Below are 21,444 nucleotides of genomic sequence, written 5' to 3' on the forward strand. Positions count from 1 at the left end.
TGTATGTTATCAAGCAATGATACCATAAATCACAGTCACAATTACAATCACAATCATAATCACAATCACAATCACAATCACAATTACAGGTGCAATCTTAGTTGATGTATACTATATACTCTTACTCACATTTCTACATTAAGCCAATCAAACTTTAAATTTTTACGTGCATTAAATTTTGTTTTATATGTATGTATGTTGTAGTGCCAAATATTCTATCATATAAATATAATAACATTTAAATGAAAGTTTCATAAGGAACTGGGGCTAAGGTTTGAGGAACGTTACCTTCAGTAGAAATAACTCTAGCTTCTCTTGGCTTGGCTGGTTGTCTCTTTAAGTTAACTTGTTCACCCTTTGCTTTAGCTTCTTTCTTTAAAGCAGCGTTAGTTTTAACTCTGTTTAAGAATTCTTGTCTACATTTAGAGTGTTTAACATGTTCAACTCTTAAGTTAACTCTCTTTTCAATGTATCTGTTACCAACAATCTTGTTGACAATAACACCAACAGAAGATTTAGTAACATTGTAAACGATACCAGTCTTACCGTGGTAGTATTTGTGTGGCATACCCTTTTGGATAGCACCATTGGCTTTAATATCAACAATATCACCAACCTTGTAAACCTTCAAGTAGGTGGATAAAGCAATAGTACCATGCTTCTTGAAGTCACGTTGGAAAGCGTAACGAGTACCGGATCTGTAACCACGACTATAAATATTTAGTTAGTATATTATTCCTCATAGTTTATTACATCATTTCAGATGAAAAATGAAGCATCGAAACTCGATAAAAAATCTAAAAGAATTCAGGTGGAAAAATTATTGAACAGTTACAGTGTAATTATGTTTGATTCTTCGGGATTCGTTGTTAGTGATATGTTAGTAAAAAGGATAGTAAATTTGTACAATTGTTCTTGTCTTCAATATTGATCTTCATTGCAGTTACTCTTTCGTTGTATGTTAATTCCACTAATTAATATTCATAAAAACCTATGTTGTAAAACACTTCAGTCTGTCTATTCTTAATTCAAAATTATTATTACTAATTCCACATAATATATATCATAATATTTTGAGTATTTATTCCATAGTTCAGTCACCTTAATGGTGCTGGTAAAGGTTATGATGATGATGAAAATGAAAATTTATTATTTATTCAATACTGATTTCTTGTAACATAACAGGCTCTCCATGGATCTGTAATTCTCTTAGACTCTCCGTCGTTTCTACTCTTAAGTTTATAACACATACGATTTACCCATTTTTAGTTATGTATTGGTGAACTAATCAAAGGTCCAAAAGAGTCGTAAGTCAATTTTCAAATGAAAAGTCCCACTAGTTTTTTTTTCGCCCTTTGGTTAGCAGCCTTAACTATGGGAAAAAATCCTTAACTATGAGAATCTTTTTGTTAACTATGGTGATGCGCACGGTACTGCATATGTTAGTCTTAGGGCTTGAGACCTATGTTTGATTATTTCACGTGACTACAACAATATTCGTTTAATTAGGTTAACTACTTATATTTAGATTGCAAAATTACCTATAAACATATACAATGAATGAAATGGTTAGTCAGTTAGGTTTAATAGTATAATTCGATTAAATGATATATTATAATAATTTACATAAAGAAATAAAGAAGTAAAATTGATGGAAATAAAGGAAAAACCAATATATTAAATAAGTGTGATATAAGAAAGATAAAGATATAAACAAGAGATTAAATTAATGTATGAATTTAGCCTAAATCGCTTATTCTTCGTCTTCAGCACCTTCTTCACCACCCTTGTTTTGGTTTCTTCTCTTAACTCTACCAGCTCTACCACCACCGTATGGGGAGTTGTGGGCAAAGTCAATGTGTTTTTGAGAGTCTAATCTGACAGTGAAAGATGGAATGTTGACAATTTGTTTACCAACAGCAATGTGTCTTTGAGTGATTAAAACTCTGGCGTGGTGAATAGATCTAGCTAAACCTAATTTGAAAACTTGGGTTTGTAATCTTCTTTCTAAGAAATCTTCGACTCTTAAAGCTAAGACATAATCTAATTTCATCTTGTCTTCGGATAAGACACCAACTCTAACTAATCTTCTAATTAAAGCATTACCTTCGAATAATCTCTTTGGGTCCTTTTCATCTCTGGTTAATAAATCACGAGCAGCTCTTCTGATCTTAGATAATTGGAAACCAATTCTGTAGATTTCTCTCTTGTTCTTTAAACCGTATTCACCGGCTAACTTTAATTCAGCATCTAAACGAGCAGATTCGTAAGGTCTCTTTGGGACAGAGTAAGTCTTGGAGTAAGTGTTTGGAGCACCTAAAAAATAGTTAGCATATTGTTCTTACAAACTAATAAAACAATGGTTCAAATTTACGGGTATCTACAATATTCATAATTAGAAAAGATTAAGAAAATTTTTACAGAAATCATTTTTAAAACAATTTCATCTTCGAGTTATTCCTTCAATTATCTTAAATCAAAGTACACACATGTATCACTTCTTTATATAAGAACAATAGTTATAACTCTCCGAAGAAAAGTTTGGTACTGAAGTGTCGGGAGTTCAGTACCAATTAATTAAAAACGTTTCTGAAAAAACTTCAGAATCTTTTCATAATGTCAACTTTCAGTTAATTAACTTCCAGTTGAAATTATGAATATGAGGACCCGAACCTCTAATGATCAGTCAATCACCCAAATCCAATGGAATGTGTGATTCTGGTTCATTATAAGTTATCATTGATTAGAACACATCCCTTAAGATAGTTCTACCATTTAAGTAATAGAATACATACGAGGCATGTTGACTTGTTGTTTTGGTGTAAAGAAGTAAAAGAAGAGTAGAAGAATTTAAAAATTTTTCAAACTAATAAATTTTTTTTCTTATAGATGGAAGAAATTTTTCAGTGCGAAATTTGAAAATGAAAAATATTTAGGACTGAATATAAGCCCTTTAAAAAATGGTAGAGCAGTCTCAGTAAATTTAGTTTATATTTACAGGTTTTATACGATTTACAGGTTAGATGTACCTAATATGATTTTTCAGCTAATACTAGTTGATTTAAACAAAGAAACATGAATAGTCGAACCAGAAGAAATGAAGTTTGTGGCATTGATATCTGGTGGTAAGGATTCTTTCTTTAATATTCATCATTGTTTGTCTCAGGGTCATGATTTAATTGCGTTGGCTAATTTATATCCTCAGGATCCTACGAAAGATGAGATTGATTCCTTTATGTTTCAGACTGTGGGGCATGATGTTATAGAATATTATTCTGGATGTTTGAATGTGCCCTTATATAGGCAGCCAATTTCCGGTACTTCTTCAAATCAGCATCTTGAATATTCTATAACTAAAGATGATGAAATTGAAGACTTGTATAAATTATTAAGTACTGTTAAACATCATCATCCTGATTTACAAGCAGTTAGTTGTGGAGCTATTCTATCACATTATCAAAGGAGTAGAGTTGAAAATGTATGTGACAGATTGAATTTGACTTCTTTGGCTTACCTTTGGCAACGTGATCAGTATGAATTGATGCAAGAAATGTGTCAGAATCAATTGGATGCTAGATTAATTAAAGTAGCAGCCATAGGATTGAATGAAAATCATCTTGGAAAGTCAATTAGTCAAGTTTTCTCACAATTGGTTAAGTTGAATCAATTGTATGAGGTTCATATCTGTGGTGAAGGTGGAGAATTTGAGACTTTGGTATTTGATTCACCCATATTCAAATATAAGAAATTGATCCTTACTGATAAACAAATTGTAAATCATTCTAATGATGATGTTTCTTATCTCAAAGTTAAAGTAGAAGTTGAAGAAAAAGACGATGCTTCGGATTACTCATTAATAAATCCTCCTGATTTATTAAGTCCAGAGTTTGACGAACTTCTAGATGAAGTTAAACGAGCTCCAGATCTTAGCAAACTCGACATTAATGAAACAGCTGAAACTGTGGATGCATCTATTCGACACAAATCTATAGAATCTATAGTTTCAACTGAAACAAAATTATACATATCTAATATAACTTCGTCTGCTCCTGACCTTAAGAATCAAGCTACAGAGATATTTCACAGATTGGCAGAAATACTACAAGAACATAACTTATCATTCAATAATATTCAACACATAACTTTATTACTTGCTGATATGAGTAGCTTTAATGAAATCAATAGCATTTATTCCAAAAGTTTTGAGCATTTATATTTACCACCATCAAGAATATGTATTCAGACTAGTTTAAATTCACAAATACAGTTATCTTGTATAGTACTAAAGCAACATCCTGATAATATGAAATCAGGACATCATATCAGATCTCGATCCTATTGGGCTCCACAAAATATAGGGCCATATTCCCAAACTGTAATTGAAACAAGAGGGTCATATAAGACAGCCACATTGTCGGGTCAAATTCCCTTGATTCCAAGTTCAATGGAGTTGTCTTTGGAAAATTCTGAATTCAATTCCGTTTTATCATTACAACACTTACATAGAGTTAAAACATTAGCAAATGTTACAAAATTAGCTCTGGTGATATGTTTCATTACAAGGCAAAGATTCTTATCGGAAGTCAGTAGTACATGGAATGAATATATATCTTCGATTGAACAAACTGGGAGTAGCTTGAAGCAGTTAGTAATAGTTCAAGTACCAGCCTTACCAAGAAATGCACAAGTTGAGTGGGGTGGTCTTAGTTATGAAAGTATTACCGACATGTACTATGATGACGACGATGATATGGATGTTGATAATAAAGAAAGTGATATTACAAAACTTGTAGAGACATTTGAAGACAGTAATTATGTATGTATTGATAAAGCTGAAACATTTAAGGTTGTTGTTTTGTTTAGTAATGAACAAGAAATTGTGAAAGAATTACTTAAAACAAACCAGTCCGATTATATACAGCTCATAACAACCCATACACATGCCAAAGAGTTAAATATTACTTTAAATTGTGAATTCCTTCCTGTAGACGCAGTATGGAATAACAAAGGGAAGTCCTACAAATATGCATTGGTCTTAAAGATAGAGTCCAAATTACCATAAATAATATATATATTAATACAAATAGAATACTTAGAAGTATGGATAGAAGTAGGGTATTACATTCTGGTCCAATGAACGAACGAATGAAAAGGAAAAGAAAGGAAAGGAAACAATTTTCGATCACTATTTGGCTATATCACTACCATCACTAGTAGGACCATTATATATCAACTCTGATGGAACATGAATACCTTTCAATTTAGCTAACTCTACCAACTTGATATTTTCTTCTCTCAACTGATCTATAAAATCAGCACTCTTAGTTAATATATTCAACTCGGATCTATTCTCCAGATCCGTTAATGTGGGAGTCAACGAGACAATCTTATCAAATTCAGATCGAATGTTCTCTCTTCGTTTCTGTTCTGAAGCTATATGATGTGCCTAAAATTAAGTTCAGTTAGTACTTGTGTTTAATATTACTTAATACTCTTCCCCATTATTATCATTAATATAGTAGCTAATTATAATTATCAACTTACTTTCTTTTGCTCCTCTGATAAAACTGAAGACTTTGTGGTTTTCTTCCTTCCTGTTGGGGTCCTCTCTTCTTCGCCACTTGACATAATTCTTAATCGTCTATTGAACCTTTTAGTGGTAATAGAAGCTTGTGATTCCCGAGGAAGAAAAGTTTCGATATGGGTCCATTGGTGGGGAAATAGTCGTGTCTTGTACAACCAGATCAATATCTTAATTAGGCAATTCTATTTTGGGCGCAAAAAATTATCTGCAACTAATTAAGATGTATTCGATAAAGAAATTTCTATAAACCATAACTAAAAGGATTCAAAATATCAAGCTCCTATTCTTAACTTCTCCACTGCTTTTCTTTCTTCTTCACCTTTTGAAGGATCTGGAATTCTTCTATTTGTTGTGAAAATTCCGGTAATTAAGGTCATACCCGCAAAAATAATATTCATATAGTATACGTTTTTAATAGCATGGTTGTATAAACCTTTAACAAATATTTGAGAATCAGGGGATAATTCCTTGAGCAAATCACTAGCATGGAGCAAAACATAAGGACTTGTATTTCCTAACTCATTGAGGATTATTTTATTGGACTGCTTGGAAAGATGCTCTCTGAATAAGTTCACGAAACTAGTATTGTAAACAACATTAGATAAGTTGGCACCAATTGATCCTCCTAAGCATCTACTAAAAACTATATATGTCAAAGTTAAGATTGTGCCACCTTCTACATTTGGTGCACTCAATTGAGCTGACAAAACTGAAGATTGAAACTGAATACGAATGGCTATTCCAAGAAGAATTTGCAATCCTATAGATTTTCCAGTTGAAGTATCTATTCCATACAAGGTTAAAAGAGCAACACCAATTGGGGAGAAAATCCCCCCTATAATAACAAAAGGCTTGACTGAAAGAGTCTTCTTAATAAGTCTTCCTGATAATACAGATGTTACAACCAAACTAATAATAAGTGGGAATAAATTTATACCCGTATCCAAAGCACTTTTACCTCTCACAAGTTGAAAATAAATAGAAAGATATAAAGTGGTGGAGATGAAGTATGCAAACATGAAGAAGGACACTAATGCAGAAGCATTAACCTGAGGTATGTTTAAGACTTCAGGAAGGATTAAGGGACATTTGGAAAACTTGTAAGTCCATATAAAGAAAGCAATACATAAACATCCACCAACCACAAAGAAACTGACTACTATTGCTGAATTCCACTTATATTCATAAGAAGATCCAAATGTCAAGGCTAACAACAATAAAGTTAAACCGGTTATAATAATTGCAGTACCAATAAAATCAAGCTTGACTATTTTTTCCCTGAAAGAACCAGCTACTGGAGGAGGATTAAAAGCTATGAAGAATAGAAGTAATGATATACCACCAATTGGCAAATTGATGTAAAAACTCCACCTCCAGGTAACATGTGTAGTAAATGCACCACCAATGACTGGCCCTAAAACTGAAGATATTGCAGTTGTTATACCAACAAATGTCATAATTCTGGGTCGTTTATGCATTGGCACCACTTCAGTTCCAATAATAAAAGTTAATGCCTGAATGCCTCCTCCACCAATACCAGCTATAACTCTTCCTGCAATTAACATATTCATGTTCACAGAAAGACCACATATTAATGAACCTATTTCAAATATTAAAATTGATAGCATCATAGTGAACTTTCTGCCAAAGCTGATAGAGAATTTTCCCCAAAAGGGTGCAAAAACGCACACCGTTAATAAATATCCAGAGGATAACCATCCTATTTTCTGAATGGAATTAAATTTATTTCCAACAGCAGTTGTTAAAGTCACAACAATAGTTTGATCTAAACCAATTAGAAACAAGCATGATAAAATTGAAAAAACACAAGAAAACAATTTAAATCCAGTTAAATATTGATCTTCTTTCTTGGTTCCATCACCAGCATCGTCTCCTGAGATATCGTGTGTATTACTTTCTTCTTTAGAGAGTGTTTTCAACATATTCGATTTCATTATATTTTACTGAACTTTTGTATGAGAACATTATTATAAAGTATAATTCATGGTAGCTATATATACTATGGACTAAGAAACATTTTAAAGATGCAAATCAGAGCTCGGCCGACTAAACTATGAGTAGTTCCACGCATTTTTTTGAGAGCTCGGCCGGGCATTCTATAATACAGCCTTTCAATTTTTCTGGCAGCTCGGCCGAGATAATAACACAAAAGCGAAACCATTTGGCTGCACATTTATTGATCTAATCCGTTAAAGAATTCATTATAGAAACCAGCAAAATAATCAAAATCAAAAGGTTCATCATGATTAAAATCAGTCTCTATAACTGATTCGGTAGAGCTGGAGGTCGATTTTGATCCTTTCTTTACAATATACCAAAATTTATTCAAATCTATGCCACTAATGTAGTCGTTAGATATCTCTGGAATGCTTGCATTAATAACAGCATTTAAATCAATAGTGGCAAATTCATTTCCTTGTAATGCTTCTTCGTAGAATAATTGTAACAAAAGCTTTACTTCTAATGATGAAAAGTTTAATTCGCAACTCGGATCATCTTTAATTGTTCCATAGAAATCCCTCGAGTAGCAAATTTTTAAAACACCGTTACATCCTCTGGTTATCCTCCAAAAGTAGTAGTATCTTGTACCAAATGGTGAAAGAATTTCTAATACCTCTATAGCTGTATTTCTCAAAGAAATTGATAATAATATCAAACTTTTCAATCTGTCTGAGTCTTTAGCTTCCTTTTGTAAGGAGACATTATTTCTAAGTAATAACGAACACACTACCAAAACTATCTTAAGATATAAACTCTGAACCAAAGGAAGTAATGATATAACCAACACATTATCATTGACTTCATGTAATGATCTCAAAAATGGTATTATGTATATCTTGATCAATCTTACCGCGTTATAAATATAGCTGAAACTCTGTGAATATTGCCCTTTTGAATCATAATGAACGAATAATATTGAATAAATTGTTAATAGAACTTGGAACCCCAATAAGGACTGCCTTACTTCAAATGAATCTTTCAAACTATCTGAACCTATTCTTAAACCTTCTGCTACAAGTCTCTTCTCAAGAGCCTTGATTTTTGTACCTAATACTTCTATGGAAACTGGAACATTCAAGTTGATAGTGAGGGTATATATTTCAGTAAGTAGATCATGGACTTCTACCAAATTATCATACGCTGAAATTATTTCCTGTTCCAATCGAATATCTACTAAGTTTGAAGTTAATGGATCAAATTTTGCAAACTTATTCTCGATAAACCTATAATTTATAGATGTCGGAGTACCAAAAGTTAATGATTCGAAACTATCTAATCCATTAAGGTGAATGAACATTTTGCGAAATAATCCTCTCTCAGTCACATCATGTGAGCATTCTCTATTAATACCTAAGTTATTTGCAATACTGACTAATGTTGAAGTCAATACCTGGACATAACATCCATCTGGTGTATCTCCTTCATCAGGGGCAAAGTGTTTATATGTTCTCAAAAACAAGGCCAATTGGAAAACATATATACTAGTCCTCTCAAACATATCAAATTCATTAAGATATTCCTTTGCTAGAGAGACCAATTGTAAACTAATAGGATTATTTAATATGAATTTTCTTTCTAGTGATTTCAGATCATGATTTGATATATTGCTAGTATCATTCAATTTCAAATTCATCGATAAATATGACAAGTAACTTAATCTTAAAATTATAAGTAATGTACCAAGATGAGCAAAATCGAGTTTATTGTCAACATTAATTGTTTCAAATTTTATCTCTTCAAAACTTTCTTCATCTAGAATTCTAGTTATGTGGGCACGAAAATCCCTTTCGTCAACAATTGGTACATAAGGGTATACTATTTTGAAAAAGCGTCGAATTAGAGTCCAAACTACTTTTCGAGATGGTAAAATTGATATTAAGTAACTTTCTGATGTTTCTGGATCCTGTGGCACAATTGATAACGGATTTATAGACAATACTATTCCTGTTAAATATTGATGATCTAAACAATTATAGTTATTGAGTGATTCTTGATCTACTCCTTCCATTGCTTTAAATAAGTTACTTATTCCTAGGAAATCAATATAGTTCCAGATATGACGTAACGTTTTATCACTTTTCATAAATGATACCCAAGTGAATGGTCCATAACTGCATCGTACCGTATTTGGCTTCACATACACATGGTGAAACTCTTGACATACATTTATGGTATCTATATCATCGGATTTATACTCATTTCCATTGTATTCTTCATCCGTAGGCGATACTGTACTTATATGAATCTTTTTAGGAAACCTGAACTCATCCGAACCTATGTCCGAAACAACAGTAGGATCGTGAGTGTTGTTATTATCTAATAATCTTTTTGCAGAAGTCTTATATTTACAATCAATTGAGGTCCTTTTACATGATGAACACGGAAGTTTTCGATCACACTTGACTTTCCGTAGGCGACAGTTTTCGCAAACGGTGACATATCTTACTTGCATATTTCATTACTCTTGTTAAGTAACAGTTATAATAATGATATATCACTATAGTTAACATAAGCGGTTATATGCGGGATCGAAAAATAAAGCGCAGTGCAGCGCATTTATTTCCAAAAAGATTGCGAAATTTATTTGGTGTAAAATTATATAATTAAAAGAAAAGAAAAGTAAAGTAAAGCTAAGCAGGTTCAATTTGCTCCTTTGTATCAGAGTTCAATACTTCAGGAGGAGGGATTCTCTTATTTGTAGTAAATATAGCAGCCACAAATGATAAACCGGCAAATATGATGCACATATAGTAAACATTTCTAATAGCTTGATTGTATAGTTTAATAACGAAATCTTGAGTAGCTAGAGATAATCCGGGAAGAGCTTCACTAGAGACAAGAAGTTCAAATGGACTAATGCTAGATAATTCTTTTATAATCGTTTGGTTTGATTCTTTGGCAATGTGGTCTCTAAAAGAATCTATGAATGATGCATTATATACCAAATTAGCGAGATTACCACCGATGGCACCACCTAAACATCTTGCAAATATAACATACGAAATAGTAATGATAGCACCACCTGGAACTTTAGGAGCTACTACCTGGGCAGCTAAAATACTGGCTTGAAATTGAATGCCGAGTGAAATACCAACTACTATTTGAAGACCAATTGATTGCCCAGTAGTTGTATTAACATCATATAAAGTCATTATTCCCATACCAATAGGACCCAAAATCCCAGCAATAATTACAAAAGCTTTAATATGAGTTGTCTTTTCAATTATGATACTCGAAGCAATAGCTGAAAGAACAATAGCTAGGATGATGGGGAATGCATTTACCCCAGTTTTCAATGGAGACATACCTTTAACAATTTCAAAATAAATTGCAAGGTAAAGAGTAACAGCAATGAAATAGGCAAACACAAAAAACATACAGATAGCAGCAGCATTAATTTGCATTACTTTAACCACACTTGGAAGAATCAAAGGATATTTGGCAAATTTAAAATTCCAAACAACAAATCCAACTAATAGTACTGTTCCTACTACAAAGAAACTAACAATAATACCAGAATTCCATTTATGTTCATATGATGAACCAAAAGTTAATGCTAATAAAATTAAAATTAATCCAGCAGATACAAGACCAGTTCCAATGAAATCAATTTTCTTAATTTTATCCCTAAAGCTACCTTGAACTTTAGGTGGGTTGAAAGAAATTATGAGTAGAAGCAAAGCAGCTCCACCTATAGGTAAATTTATGTAGAAACTCCATCTCCAAGTAACATCAGTTGTGAAAGCACCTCCAATAATTGGACCAAGAACTGAACTTATGGCAAATGTAACACCAATAAAAGCCATAATCATGGGCATATGATGAATTGGAACAACTTCTGAAGTAATGATAAAAGTAAGTGATTGTATACCACCACCTCCGATACCCGCAATAGCTCTTCCTGCAATCAACATATCCATTGATGTTGCAACACCACAAATAAGTGACCCAAGTTCAAATAGTACCACCGAAATAATCATGGTGAATTTTCTTCCAAAACTTATGGCAAATGTTCCCCAAAATGGCGTGAAAACGCAAACAGTAATTAAATAACCCGAAGCTAACCAACCAATTTTATCTATAGCATTAAATTGATTCCCAACATCTGTTAATAAAGTAATAACAATAGTTTGATCTAATCCAATGAGAAATAAACACGATAATACTGCTGTAACACATAAATATAATTTTAAACCCGTTAAATATTGATCTTCTTTCCTTGTTCCATCTCCTGCATGATCTTGATCTATTTCAGAATCACTTGCTTGGTGAGCTAAACTGTCAAGATGTTCCTGTAGGGTTGCAACTTTTTGAAGTGACTCATTAGTTGAAGTTGAAGAAGATTCTTCAATGTTTGAAGTAATTGTATTTGAAGACATTGACTTTAAACTTTAAGCTTAGATTCAATAGCTCAATTTAAATCTTATCCATTAGCAGAATTAAAGCCATTTATATAGCATAACTTGTTTGGGATTTGGTGGGGTGAAATGAATGCAAAATTTCGTGCGGCCGACAGAACGGAAAAATAATTTCTAGTGCGGTCCGCACAATTACAAATCGCCATCAACGGAGATAATAATCTGAAGGATCTCCTAATAAGGTTTAAATCACATTATTACCTAAATTATTATGTCCTTCTGTTTAAAAAAATACAATGATGTCACTCGGAAAATAAAATGCTTTTTAGTATATCCAAAAAGTTTCATTATTACAATTATACCGAATATATTTTCTGATCTATAAATATATACATAGATAACAATCAGCTACTCTGAATTAAAGAGATCACTGTAGAATTCATTAAAAATATCAAGACCATAAGGTAAACCTGATGAAAATTCCGGCAGTGGGATACTGATTGAAGAATTTGGAAATCTCTTCATTGTGGCATTAGTCTTGGAATTCTTCTTTATGTAATACCAAAAGCTATGTAAATGACCTTCAGATATGAAAGGATTAGAAATATCAGGCAATTCAGCAAATATGGTTGAATGGGAATCAATATCTAATATGGGGAAATCAGGTTTAGACCAATTATAAAAAAGTGGTAGTATTTGTTGAATCTGTGAACTTGAATAATTTAATCTTGAATCGGGAATAGGCAGCGATTTCAAAGGTTCATAAAATTCTTTGGATGAACATATTCTCAACACACCAATACCATTTGAATGAATTGTCCAAAAGTAATAATACCTAACACCTATAACCGCAAATACTTTTAGAATATCAACACATGTATTCTTCAATGCGGCTGAAAGTAACATTAACCGTTTCATTCTTTCTTGGTCTGACTTTTCAGTCTGGATGGAAAAATTGGTTCTTATTAATATTGAACACAAGATTAAGATTATCTTAAGATACATGGTTTGTAATACTGGTACTATACCCATGAAAGTAGCATTATCATGTTTATCATTAAATAATTTAATAAATGGTATAACATGATTCATAATTAGTTTTAATATTTTCAACATGTATTTGAAACTCAATTCATAAATCCCATGAGACTCATAATGATTAAACACAATAAAATAAATTGAAATAACAAATTGTAATCCTAATATTGTCAGTTTTGTTTTGAATGCATTTTCAAATTCGCTGAAATCAGAATTATTAGGTAAATCTTCAAGTAACAATTTTGTCATTGCATCTATTTTCTCCGTTAATTCTTCTATCCGCATTGATTTGTTAAGATCAATTATATCATGATATAACTCATCCAACTTCCCAAACATATCACCCGTATGAATATAAGCACTGATTACTTTCTTTTCTAAATCAGTATCGATTAAGTTTGATGCTGATGAATCAAAGATTGGACATTGAATATCAAAAAATTGTTGGTTGAGACCTGACGGAGTTCCAAAACTTAAACATTCAGTGGCATTGAGATTACATAAATGAACACCTAATTTTCGAAACAAGCTATCTTGACGTTCATTCAATGTCGAAGCTTTAGAATTAGTCGATGAAGTACGACTAACACCCAAATTACTAGCCATGCTTATCAATGTTGCAGTAAGAACTTGAGAATCTGCACCATCTGGGCCATCACCTTCTTCAGGGGCAATATGTCTATATGTCCGAAGAAGTATAGCAAGTTGTAAGACAGCCACAGAAGTACGTTGAAAAATATTGAATTCATCAAGACATTTTTGAGCCATTATAATGAATTGAAGACTGATAGGATTCTCGAGAACGAATTTTCTTTCTAAAGTTTTCAGATCTTGATAATTAGACAAATTTACTGGATCATTAAGATATAAGTCTACTGAAAAATATGATAAGTATCCAAGACGGATCATTACTAGTAGGATACCTACATAAGCGAAATCATATCTATCATTGAGCTTTATACTTAAGAATGGTATATTTTCAAAACTTTCTTCATCCAATATAGATGATATACGAGTTCGGAAATCACGTTCGTCAATTATCGGTATATATGGATACACCAGTTTAAAATAACGACGGACTAATATCCAAAGTGTTTTTCTTGTTGGTAGGAGTGATAATAAATAAGATTCACTCAATATCAGAGAATCATCTACAAGAGATGTCTCATTCTCAAGTACTATCCCTGTTAAGTATTGTTGACGTAAATGATTATAAGCTTCAGATCCAATTGGTGCTGAAGATATTGAAGACGAAGATGAAGGTACAGAGGGTATTGATGAAGTTGTTAAAGATGCTGATGATGAATTTGAACCATTCATATTTGTTGGTGGAGTAGGACTACCAACGGTCATATCCATAATAGATACACTATTCTTATTCAATACTAAATGTTCACCTTTATATGGATCTACTTTAAATGCAACTTGCATTCCAACCATATCAATATACCTCCATATGTTCTGTAAGGCTCCATCACTTTTAACAAATGAAACCCAACTCAACGGTCCGAATTTAGTCTGCTCAGAATTGGCCATAATACATTCATGACAATAATCTCTATAAATGTTGATGGTATGAACACGACTATCTTCTTCACTATTTTCAATTAATCTTTGACTTACGGGTGGTGATTCCGATAATGATTGATCTCTCTCATAAGTATCAAGTTTCCTCTTAGTAGGTAATTTAGTATGTCCTATACCAGAATTATTATAACTTCCATTATTTAAATCAGGATATCCATTGCTATTGGAATTTGAGTTTATACTATAAGTACAATTCTTCTTATACTTTAGACATGATCCACACGGTGTTAGTTTATCACATTTCCTTTTCCCTCTTCGACAATAATCACAAACAGTTATTTGTCTTACACTCATATTTTTACGAAATCAGTAATTTACTTATTTAACGCAAGTCTTGAACCGATAATTACAATAATTGAATATATCATGCTGATATCAGTCAGTTATAATTGAATTGGATTAGAATATTATTCTAACAAGTAAATAATTACTGCGGAGATGTGCGGCCGCACGGAGTTTCGGTGCTCCGCCCTCCTAAAAAAATAAAATATCCTGCACATGATGATCACGTGATCATAAAACGTGATTCAGAACGTGATTTTGAAGTTTTTCCAAAAAACTAGGCCATTTAAGAAATATATAAGACGCCTGCGTAGCGTAATGGTTAACGCGTTTGACTTCTAATCAAAAGATTCCGGGTTCGACTCCCGGCGTGGGTTCTTCTTTTTTTTATATTTTTTAAAGGTAGTCGTTTCAGGTGAATTAGGTTTAAATCTAACGACACTACTAAAAACCTTAGCCTCTAAACTTGATAAATACTTTAGACTCTCAATATAGTGTTAAGCTTCAGCCATTGTAAAGCCAGAAGATGGGTTTATGTCAAGATTTTTTCCAGACATTAAAAATTACGAATTTTTTTTTTATTCGTATGTGAATTTGAGAGATAACGATGACGGTTTTAATAAAAAGAAGTGGGCGTACTAAACTAGAAGTGGCACATTAAATTAAATGTGGCACATTAGCCTAAAAGTAGACCAATAGTGTATTGTGCTGATATGTTCAATAGACGGGAGCTTAAAAAAAGAACACATATTAACAAGGCCTAAGGAGAAAATGCTAATGAGTAAAAGATTACATCAACAGACGATTTTTTTTTCCTTTTCTTTTTTTGCATTTCCCTTGTTATCAATCGGAGTGTTATTGTTGTTATATTGTATTGTTATTAGGCAATTCTAATGGTCAGTTGAATCAATTAGTTAATAACTTCTATATTTTTGCGATGAGTATGATAAGCGATATTAAGAAGCAGAGTATTAACAGTAAACAGTTTTGTGTTCATTAAATGATAAGCCAATACATTTAATCTTGTTGCAGTTATTGCAAATGTGTTGCATTTTGAATGACTGGGCCACGATTCATTCGTGGCGAGATTGCAGCTAATATACTACCATAGATTTGTGTTTGTCTAGACCGGTACAGGAATAATCGGTTCACCGTCAAAGAAAAAAAAAGGCTCATTATGGCTATTTTATTGTTGATTGCTATATCTGCCATGATATGAATGACTTGACGTATCTAGATTTTGTCATGTATCTGAGTCTTTTATTACTTTCGGTACCTTACGGGATTTGACTATTACTAGTCAAATATCAACTACAGGTAATAACTACTGATTTTTATAACAAAAAAATCCTATATTAAAACAATAAAAAATTAAAAATAGGGATATTAGTAATAATAATAACAAAATAAAGTAATAATATAACAATATTATAGTAGCATAAAAGCAACAAAAAGTAAAGAAAGACCGGTTGTGCTCACATTAGAGCCCAATATATATGTTTCAAGTATGACCATCAAAAGACTACACTCTTAAACATATTTCTATACCTTGGATTAACTTAATTAAAAAAACTGAAATTAAAAAAACATATAATATAATAAAAATAAAAGCATCATTCAATCACGTATATAATTATTCTTACTATTAAATAGTAATAATATTAATACGGAATTTGAAAGATATTTTTAAACTCTGCTGAACTGGTTGGTTTGAACATTGATTATATGATACGCAAATACTCTAGTATAGTCCTAGACTATACATAGTAACATTAGCATAATGAATGAATGGAAGGGGGATTTTTATAATTATACAAAAAAAGCAAAAAAAAGACACCTAATGAAAAATTTTTATATTCTTTTGAGTTGTGTAGTTGTATGAATTATTGAACTACTAAATCAATCTATGAGTTAATAAAGATTAACTAACTTAGATTAATAAAGCGGCACCAGCAGCAGCAGCAGCAGCAACAACGGCTAAGTTGGAGTTGGAGATGATAGCATTAGAACCAGAAGTTTGGTTACTAGCGTTAGCAGAAGCGTTAGAAGCGTTGGCAGCAGAAACGGCAGTAGCAGCGGTTAAAGCGATGATAACAGATTTGAATTGCATTATGAATAATATATACTTGAACTTAAACTTGTTGTTGGTTAAAGAGTAAAAGGAAAGAAAAGTAAGAAGAAAAATTTTCTAAGTGGGTCAATGTAATTTATATTTATATTTTCAATCGAGAATATATTTTAAAAAAAAAGGACAAAAAGACTCATAGTAACACAGCGCACTGTATATAACTCTATAATATTTCCTAATTCGGATGGGTGATAAATGAAAAATGAAAAAGGGGTGGGCTATGCCCTGTGTACTGCATATGACTCATGTTTTATTGCTTTCAGTCACGTGAGTCGTTGGTCTAAATTTAAATTACAAGTAAATTCATCAATTACTTAAACTTCCGTATTACACTATATGGGCATGCCTTATACATAAGAATACGCGTTAATTGAAAAAGTGACAGTAATACGGCACAATTTGCACTTGTAATAACAATTTCAGTAACAAGGTTGCGGTTATACGCAGGAATCAGAGGTCAAAGGCAAGTATTTCCTAATTGAAATTAATTACACGATATGTTACTCTATTATACAGTTCTGGAGTCTAATATCTTTTTGTATTTTACCGTGTTTATAGTCTAATGATAGTAACTACAATACAACCCGTAGTATGGAAGTTACGCGAGTATGTTTGGTTTGTGTTATATTTGATTCGTTTTCTTAGCGACGAATGAAAATAAAGCGACTAAGGCGTTCAAAATTTGAAAATTTTTATATACAGTATTAATACTTCAACCTACCAAGCAAAATATTATACTGACACAATCATAAGGAGATGTGGGCAGGAAATGTAAGTAATTAAGTCTTGTTGTTGAATGGGAAATTAGTACACAAGAACAAAACAAGACGATTTACCGATAATATTGCAGTAACAAACATAAACATGAAATAAATAAATAAACATGTAAAACAATGTTTATAGTTTAAAAGACGAAAGCTAATACTTATTTGTGGAAAATACAACAAACGGTACGATAGTCATTCACATACAACAAGGTTACTGAGATCACCCCAGTCAATTATTAGTGTTCCAATGATTATTGTTTAAGAATCTAGAGATCTGTAGCATTGTGAGCAATTGTCGTTTTCTGATCGGTAGAGCTGTTAATTGACCCCTCAAAAAAATATTCGACAAAACGCGCTAGGCTAAATTCACCGAATAAAATAAGAAATACTCCCCCTGCTTCCTATTGTTATACTCCGAGAATTCTTGAAAATTATGGCTAGATAAGGCACTGAGCAGCGGTGTTTTACTCTCAATTTCGGATTTAAACCTTAACGCGTCCAAGTCCCGATCCTCAATTGCTATGAATAGGAACTAAAGATTACTGCTAAATGAAGAAACATTTCCTGTTTATACAACTCTTTGTCTTATTTATTCCCTTATAGTAGAATATAAAATAAAGGTAAACATTCATATTTCAAAACCACAATTAATAAACGAGTAAATTGTTTGAGTCGTATTGTTTTACTTAATTGTTTCCACATGCTCTTGTTCCGATAAAAAATAGAAGTTATTTAATTAACGAGCTCCAATTAGACGACCTGAGACACATTCCCACCCCATTTTCAAGCAAACCTTCCACCACAGTCTGTAATTTTAAAATACAACTTCCGCTTTTATATTATATGAGCATCGTCTTCTAACATCTACACAAGTATTCAAATATTATAACTTATTATTAAATAATTTTATTTCTCTATTACAAATTACAAATTACAAATTAGTTGGTACGCCCATAATTTTCTATATACAGATATAAGATGTTCATCACTATTCAGACGACTTCTTATTTCTTTCTTGTTTCGATTTCTTCGTTAAATCTTCTATCTCATTGATATATTCTTTAGTTAGTTTCAATACTTCATCGATTTTTTTATTATAGTCATATGTTTTACTGTCTTGAAATACTTTATTCATGAATAAATCCGCCTTAAGAGGTTTACCAATATTTAATTCTGGCAACGTGAACTCTTTGACTTCTTTAATAAATTCATCAACATTATAATCAACTGGATCTTTTGATAATTGTTCTAGTTCTAATTCATGAAATTTTGTGAATTCTTTGGAAGTAAAAAATTCCTTAAAGTATTTATTATTCTTTAATAAATTTAAATGATCTTCAATATCAAGTTTATTCAATTGCAATTTTCGAACTTCTTTATTAAACGATTTAATTGAATTTAAATCTTTGAATAAATTGAGTTCGGATGGTCTACCGATTTTTTTAAAATAATCAAGAATTGATTGCGTCTTCATCCAAATTCTTAAATTATTAACAAATATGTATTCTTTAAAATCCTTCTCTATAATTGATTTAACGTCATATTCATTGTTTAAAGGGACAAGGAAATTCTTTGGAACATAACTTACTTGATTTTCTACAATCGTTTTAACTAAGGGTGATAATTCATCCAAAATATTGAAGTGACGGTTACGACAGTTATAAGCCTGCAATTGTTGATTTTTAACAAGGTGATCTAAGTTTCCTTCATTTCTCTCTTTAGAATTTTCAACTGCAGCTTTTTTATTTGGGTCCATTTGAATTAAAATATCATACCTACTAGGCGCAGGCTCATCTGTAAGAGCTAATCCTGTAATATCAATATAGAGTCCTGTATCAACATCAATAAATCGAGCATCTATATTATTATTTCCATTGCCATTCTTTCTATGGGTTATTGAACTTCCAACATCTATAAAATATCTTCCCATTCCATCAAATTGACCATCTTTTCCTACAATATTTTCTACCACAAGACTTTGGTTGAAATGCCTTGCGAGTTTATGTAAATCACGAATTGGCATTTGAACATCAATATCATTATCCCATGGAAACCCCATTCCATTCCAATACCAACTCAATAAAGACCCATGGGCTATCCAGGTTTTTATCCCGTTTGTACGACAGAAATTTAAATAATTCTTAATTAATCTATGTAAACTAAGAATTTGGTCTTCATGTTCGAGAATAAGCCCATTGAAAAATCTCCAATCGTAGTGCTCCCCATGCATGAACCCGTCAACTTCCTTAATCATCTTGGCTTCACCAAAGTATTTTGGTGGGTCATTGGTTGAACTAGAAAATTCAACCCCACGATAATAATTCTGTTCACTAAAATGAGGAAGTTCGCTAAAGTCCTGCTTCAAAACATTATCAATATCTTCTTTGGTGAAATCAAAATCTGATTCATTCATGATTATATGACTTTTAGTGAGTGTTGACACTCCATCTTTTACTTTTTTAGATTCAGTACTTTTAGATTCTAACCTATTTTTAATAAAGCCTTTAAAGGCGTCCGCCACATTAACTATATCCTTTTTATGAAGAATTCCACCATTTTTCATCATGGAATGGATATACCCATTACTCAATAATGAGTTTTTTCTGTCGTTTTCAAGGGAGTCTACTTCAAACTCTATTGAACGATCATCATTTGTCAAAAATACAATTTTAAACGGTGATGGAGCACTAGAGTAAAGATAAGCTTTCCCTAAAATTTCACGATTCTCTAGAGTCTGGGGCCCTGTAAATTCATTTATTTTGAAACCAAGAAAGCCATCGTAATCTGCAGAACAATAATCACGGAAATTATGAACCTTGTCTGGCTCTTCTGTTTTCGCCAAAATGTTGAATAATTTATCACACAAGTCAGCCGATTCACCTTTATGTGGGTTGAGAATATATTTATATAGCTTCGTCATATCCACCCAGTCTGACCAATGGAATTTTATTTTATCTTGGGTTTCAAACTGTGTTAAATAATTCATATAAACAGCGAGAGTAAATCTGGGGTCGAAATGTTGTATCATAGGTTTGACCAAGATTTCACTTTCAAAGTAATGAGGAATTTCTAATTCCAAGGGAATAGATAATTGGGAATCTTCTCGCAAGAACCAGAGGTCATCATTTGTGAGAATTTCTTGTTGTTTTAAATCATGAAGTTGATGAAGAAATTCAGGATTAGATTCTAGATTATATTCCGTCGTTAGGAAATTGTTTCTCCATTTGGCATAATGAATATTTATTTGGCTATTGATCTTCGACGTATAACGCTGAAGGAATGATTTTTGATTAAGAAATGCTGTTAAGGAAAATATTATTGTGTAGGTGACTACCGATAGTATGAAAAGCTTCAGTATGAATAGTTTTCGAGGAAATTTAAGTGGTGATATCATTATGCTTCAGTGACATATACTATTATTTTATTCTATTGGACTTTTGAATAATAAGTTTGTTATTATGTTATTTTGTATTATGTTGTTTCCAAAGCTTATTCACTTTAATGTTAAAGGGGGGGTTTCTATCTTGTGAGAATTAAGAGGTAATGAGTTACTCCTTAATCAAATCATATGAGACAAGGGTTATATTGAAGTAAGATCTTTAATCAAAGTTACTTCTTGAAAATAACATATAGGATTACAATTACAATTACAATTACAATTACATACAATTCAGAATA

General features: G+C 31.9%; 10 protein-coding genes and 1 non-coding gene across 11 annotated transcripts; 2 read left to right on the forward strand and 9 right to left on the reverse strand. All coding sequences in view use genetic code 12, as the record gives it.

Moving 5' to 3' along the window:
• Positions 1 to 23: 23 nt before the first annotated feature.
• On the reverse strand, positions 24 to 1,390 carry RPL21A (60S ribosomal protein eL21). The gene is made up of 2 exons (XM_064881621.1): positions 1,253 to 1,390; positions 24 to 710 (listed from the first exon to the last, which is right to left on the reverse strand). Exons 1-2 carry the CDS (start codon positions 1,261 to 1,263, stop codon positions 239 to 241), a joined length of 483 nt encoding a protein of 160 aa, XP_064738337.1. The 5' UTR covers positions 1,264 to 1,390; the 3' UTR covers positions 24 to 238.
• Positions 1,391 to 1,527: 137 nt separating this feature from the next.
• On the reverse strand, positions 1,528 to 2,823 carry RPS9B (40S ribosomal protein uS4). The gene is made up of 2 exons (XM_064881622.1): positions 2,796 to 2,823; positions 1,528 to 2,316 (listed from the first exon to the last, which is right to left on the reverse strand). The coding sequence occupies exons 1-2, from the start codon at positions 2,800 to 2,802 to the stop codon at positions 1,754 to 1,756; spliced, it is 570 nt and encodes a 189-aa protein (XP_064738338.1). The 5' UTR covers positions 2,803 to 2,823; the 3' UTR covers positions 1,528 to 1,753.
• Positions 2,824 to 3,097: 274 nt separating this feature from the next.
• RJT21DRAFT_84374 (diphthine--ammonia ligase) lies at positions 3,098 to 5,062 on the forward strand (the record flags this gene model as incomplete). Its single annotated transcript, XM_064885396.1, has 1 exon — positions 3,098 to 5,062. One exon carries the CDS (start codon positions 3,098 to 3,100, stop codon positions 5,060 to 5,062), a length of 1,965 nt encoding a protein of 654 aa, XP_064738339.1.
• Positions 5,063 to 5,123: 61 nt separating this feature from the next.
• Positions 5,124 to 5,998, reverse strand: INO4 (Ino4p). The gene is made up of 2 exons (XM_064884128.1): positions 5,545 to 5,998; positions 5,124 to 5,446 (listed from the first exon to the last, which is right to left on the reverse strand). The coding sequence occupies exons 1-2, from the start codon at positions 5,626 to 5,628 to the stop codon at positions 5,186 to 5,188; spliced, it is 345 nt and encodes a 114-aa protein (XP_064738340.1). The 5' UTR covers positions 5,629 to 5,998; the 3' UTR covers positions 5,124 to 5,185.
• On the reverse strand, positions 5,760 to 7,527 carry RJT21DRAFT_105425 (MDR family MFS transporter; the record flags this gene model as incomplete). The annotated part of the gene is made up of 1 exon (XM_064879802.1): positions 5,760 to 7,527. The coding sequence occupies one exon, from the start codon at positions 7,525 to 7,527 to the stop codon at positions 5,857 to 5,859; it is 1,671 nt and encodes a 556-aa protein (XP_064738341.1). The 3' UTR covers positions 5,760 to 5,856.
• Positions 7,528 to 7,567: 40 nt separating this feature from the next.
• RJT21DRAFT_120058 (fungal transcriptional regulatory protein) lies at positions 7,568 to 10,132 on the reverse strand. The gene has a single exon (XM_064881623.1). It carries the CDS (start codon positions 10,056 to 10,058, stop codon positions 7,779 to 7,781), a length of 2,280 nt encoding a protein of 759 aa, XP_064738342.1. The 5' UTR covers positions 10,059 to 10,132; the 3' UTR covers positions 7,568 to 7,778.
• Positions 10,133 to 10,167: 35 nt separating this feature from the next.
• On the reverse strand, positions 10,168 to 12,270 carry RJT21DRAFT_120059 (multidrug-resistance transporte). Its single transcript, XM_064881624.1, has one exon. It carries the CDS (start codon positions 11,983 to 11,985, stop codon positions 10,237 to 10,239), a length of 1,749 nt encoding a protein of 582 aa, XP_064738343.1. The 5' UTR covers positions 11,986 to 12,270; the 3' UTR covers positions 10,168 to 10,236.
• Positions 12,271 to 15,056, reverse strand: RJT21DRAFT_120060 (fungal transcriptional regulatory protein). The gene has a single exon (XM_064881625.1). It carries the CDS (start codon positions 14,881 to 14,883, stop codon positions 12,373 to 12,375), a length of 2,511 nt encoding a protein of 836 aa, XP_064738344.1. The 5' UTR covers positions 14,884 to 15,056; the 3' UTR covers positions 12,271 to 12,372.
• A 119-nt stretch (positions 15,057 to 15,175) lies between these two features.
• RJT21DRAFT_t78 lies at positions 15,176 to 15,248 on the forward strand. Its single transcript has one exon. It is a non-coding gene; the product is annotated as a tRNA-Arg (tRNA).
• Positions 15,249 to 16,754: 1,506 nt separating this feature from the next.
• On the reverse strand, positions 16,755 to 16,981 carry RJT21DRAFT_1048 (uncharacterized protein; the record flags this gene model as incomplete). The annotated part of the gene is made up of 2 exons (XM_064879793.1): positions 16,755 to 16,765; positions 16,822 to 16,981. The coding sequence occupies 2 exons, from the start codon at positions 16,979 to 16,981 to the stop codon at positions 16,755 to 16,757; spliced, it is 171 nt and encodes a 56-aa protein (XP_064738345.1).
• A 1,658-nt stretch (positions 16,982 to 18,639) lies between these two features.
• RJT21DRAFT_95083 (uncharacterized protein) lies at positions 18,640 to 21,421 on the reverse strand. Its single transcript, XM_064885704.1, has one exon. The coding sequence runs from the start codon at positions 21,158 to 21,160 to the stop codon at positions 18,755 to 18,757; it is 2,406 nt and encodes an 801-aa protein (XP_064738346.1). The 5' UTR covers positions 21,161 to 21,421; the 3' UTR covers positions 18,640 to 18,754.
• Between the last annotated feature and the right edge of the window lie 23 nt (positions 21,422 to 21,444).

This window comes from Scheffersomyces amazonensis, assembly GCF_036850825.1.
Source record: "Scheffersomyces amazonensis strain UFMG-HMD-26.3 chromosome Unknown RJT21scaffold_3, whole genome shotgun sequence".
NCBI classification, from domain to species: Eukaryota; Fungi; Ascomycota; class Pichiomycetes; order Serinales; family Debaryomycetaceae; genus Scheffersomyces; species Scheffersomyces amazonensis.